The 3,646-nt window shown below is 47.4% G+C and overlaps 1 protein-coding gene across 1 annotated transcript in view; it reads right to left on the bottom strand.

The window, feature by feature from the left end:
* Window positions 1-3,646, bottom strand: part of UNC5D (unc-5 netrin receptor D) — a 274,310-nt gene that overhangs the window by 77,625 nt on the left and 193,039 nt on the right. Inside the window, exons 12-13 of the mRNA XM_027770563.1 lie at window positions 2,101-2,115; window positions 1,220-1,405 (exon numbers count right to left, since the gene is read on the bottom strand). Of these exons, the coding sequence (XP_027626364.1) occupies window positions 1,220-1,405; window positions 2,101-2,115 (201 nt within the window). The remainder of the gene's footprint in view (window positions 1-1,219; window positions 1,406-2,100; window positions 2,116-3,646) is intronic.

The raw sequence follows: 3,646 nt of genomic DNA, 5'->3' as shown, positions 1-3,646 counted from the left end.
TCTTTCCCTTTCTCTCTCTGGTCAAACTACAATAATAATAAATAAAATAAATAATTCTTTTAAAAAAATTTCAAATCTGATTTCATAGACTGGGGACTTATACATGAACCTGTTTCTCACTCTAATATATTTCTCTATTGTCAAGTATAATTGTCTAAGCTATTGATATTTTATTACTTTATGGGCATACATTTTTAGTTTCTTATACCACGTAAAACCAGTCCCTCACTATATTGATTTCTGAGTCCCATGCTGTGTACTCGAGTCTAGGGGATGCATCTCTGTGAGGTCCAGCACTGAGGGACCCCGAGGTGAACGGTGCAAGGCTAAGGCACTCTGGTCTCTCTGGCCATCAATCAGTTTCTTCTTCCAGTACACTTGGGATTCCACTTCAGGAGCCTGCTGCCATGCACAGCATGCTCTGCTGCAGGGACACAGCAGACATGCTCTAAACGGAACTAAGGGGGACACCATTGACAACGAGGGCCAAGGAAGAAAACTTTGTTCTCTGAAGAGAGACACTTTTATTTTTTTCTAAAATGAAATCCAAGTGTGTCTCATCCCTGTGTTGAAATCAGGAATAAACTTAGTTCATATAAAAAATTTAGATGATTTTCTGTTTTGAAAATGAGTATGGCTATAGGTTGACATGATAAGAGTTTCCTTCCCCCTCAACAAAAGATTGCTTGGATTTGGGAACAGCTGAGAGTCATTTAGGCTAGAATTCCACTTTTTTCCTTTGACTATCATATAGTCTCTGAAGTTCTTTTACATATTTAAAATAAAAGTAGCAGAAATAACTCCACCTCATAAGTAGTATAATAAAAATACCTGGGATGTTGTGGTTGGGAGTTGGTCCTCAGCTTCGAATAATCAGTATTTTAGTCAGCTAAATTAAATATGTAGCCTGAAAGCAGGCTTCTTAAAACAAAAAGTTGGATAATTTGAGATAACTCAGTGAGAGCAATCTAGGGTAGTCATGGAAATGTGTCATTTAAAACGCTGCTGGTAGTGAACCAAGGCCCGTCTGTGCTCACAGCGGCCGTGGACACAAGCAGAGCTTCTCCTCCTGCCTGGTCTCCTCATGGGCAGAGGCAACTTGGTGGCGTCTCCCAATGCCACGAGCTACCTTCGCACAGGCCGGGGAGAAGGCTGGGAGCCTGTGTGAGCGTAGTCTATGGCCCTGAGCACGAGGTGTCAAGGCACCCATGCCGCTAACCTTGACGGACTGTTTTGAAGTTGAAGGTCTGGAAGCCACCTGTCAGCGCAGAAGAGTCAATGACGTCCACACCGTAGTCACTGTGGCTCCGTCTGTAAAGGGTGACGCCAATGACCAGGACAGCGACGGCTACGACGGCAGCACCCAAGCCCGAGTACAGAGCAATGTCGCTGGCACTCTCAATGCCTGAAAGACACAAGAGAGGTTCTGAGTGGCCAGCCGGGATGCGAAGCCGTAGAGCCACCCCAGGACACGGAATGAAATGCTATTGGACTTCTGGGGCGACTGTTCGGAGAAAATGAAGCATGTAGCTGGCCACGAGTGGCACCGCTGCTGTGTGATGGCCACGAGTACATCGAAGGGATGCTAGTCACATATCTTAACTGCATTAGGGTAGCTTACCGCAGCACAGGCTCTTGAAGAGAAGAGAAAGGAAATCATATTTTTCTAGTAAAATTACAGACAATTCCTTCCATTACTTATTTCAGGAATTATAGTTACCTGCGAAGTATTTATACGTATATATATATATTTCCTTATTTGAGGGTGACAGACCCACACACGATGACAACACAGGAGTGAACTGCTCTGCGTTTATATGACCGGAGGACATGCGTTTGCAGACAGTGGTCCAGAGAAGACCAGAAATCGCAAATGTGGATTTTAGCTTGGCACGGGTCATACGGATGCAGAGACCCTGACAACGTCAGTTTAGGGTTGATCCAATCATGATGGGAGAATTTCTGAGGTGGGATACGAAGGTCTGGGTCCCAGGCACTGTCACATCCACGGGGACCGTTTCTGAGCCCCAGTGCAATGCTAGGCTCCACTGCTGTCCCATGCAGGGGCTGCTCTAAGTGCACATGCTGCCCGTCCCGTACCTCTCCCACGCCATCCTAGTGAACGCATGGGCAAAGCAAAAATAACAGCGTTAGTTTGGATTTAGAATGCGGGTGTCGCCCTACCCCCCAAGGAACCTGGTAGCTGCTTTCGACTCATTTTCTAGATGTGCGTTGGGCATGGTTTACTGCTGACCCAGATCCGTGACGGCTCCTGCAACTTGGCGTGAGAGATTTACCTAAAAGAGGTGCAGGCTGGGAAAGTGCGTGGAGATTGGAGGTGGCAAGGGCTAACTGCATAGCCCATCTCCAGGCAGATTTTGCGGTAAGTACACTTAATGGGTCTGAAAGTAATTACTCTGCCACCCTGTGTGGAGCTTAGAGATAAAATAAACCTGCCGTATATTTTTACCTTGTAATGATGGGCACTTACTACGCGCTCACCGCGCCCTAATATGGTACTTACATTATCAAATGAGTAATACTGACCACACAGGTAAAGTGAATTTATTTTCAACAAAGTTAGTGGACTGTAAAATAAGGTGCTACCAAATTAGAGAGTGAACAAGGAAATCAAGCAGAACAGGCTCCGTAATCAGGCGGTAAACACATGAAAACAATTCTCTCGGGACAGCACACCATCAGAAGAGTGTCGGAAAGGTCAGAGGTTTATCAGACACATTTAATAACAAGAATGGCAGGGTGGGATGTGGACCATAGTTCCAGCTGCACAGTGGCCCAGGTGTAGAAGGGAAGGTGGCTAGTTTCTGTCACCACCCAGCATCACAGGCACAATGACGCCTCAGTGTCTGCCTGTGTGCCATCAAGGAGGAGGGAGACTGCTCTTGTCCTGCTGCATCTCTCGCCCTCCCTCTGCTCACTTAAGTTCCATGGAGGACACGGTTGCTCCCCGAGCAGAGAGAGGACACAGGACAGGACACAGAAAACAACAGCTGCATCATGCCAGGGCTCCAGGAGTAGGGAGGGGAATTGGGACTGAAGCCAATGAGCACTGTCCCTTCCCTTCCTGCAGCTCCTGGGGCACTCCTGACTGACGACACCATCATCGTAACGGTGCCTCTGGGGCACTCACACCTGCCCAGCAAATGAACACACAGAGAACCAGCCTGGAGGCGCCCTGAAGGTGGCCGCTCTGGGCTGAGTTGGCAGAGTAGAGAAAAAGAACCTGAGCCACCCAGGAACTCAAAGAGCAGAGTCAGAGGCCACAAGGATGAGCTTCAGCTGGAGGTGGACCTCACTGGCCGTGAACATCCTGAGACGAAACTGAGCAGTGGGAGCAAGCTGTCTCTAACCCCCTGGGTTCCCGTGTCCTTCAGGGGTCTACACTCTGGCTTACCCAGATAACCAGAATCCTCACTCTCCCTCCAGACAGAAAGTATGCCTTCAGGAAAAGACCTTACAGACTGAGGTACAGATGTTTCTACAGGAGTCAAAGTGTTTCTTCTCCCAGGAACATTTGCAGAATCTATTTGACTTAAGTCAACAGAATAAAATACTATATTATAGAATTTATAAACAGCACAGGGACTTGCTGAATAGGGGAGGGAAACCACGAAGAGGGCTTTCT

The sequence above is a fragment of the Tupaia chinensis genome, unplaced genomic scaffold (genome assembly GCF_000334495.1).
Source record: "Tupaia chinensis unplaced genomic scaffold, TupChi_1.0 Scaffold000144_1, whole genome shotgun sequence".
In the NCBI taxonomy this organism is placed as follows: Eukaryota; Metazoa; Chordata; class Mammalia; order Scandentia; family Tupaiidae; genus Tupaia; species Tupaia belangeri.
This window is presented reverse-complemented; position numbering and strand designations above follow the sequence as displayed.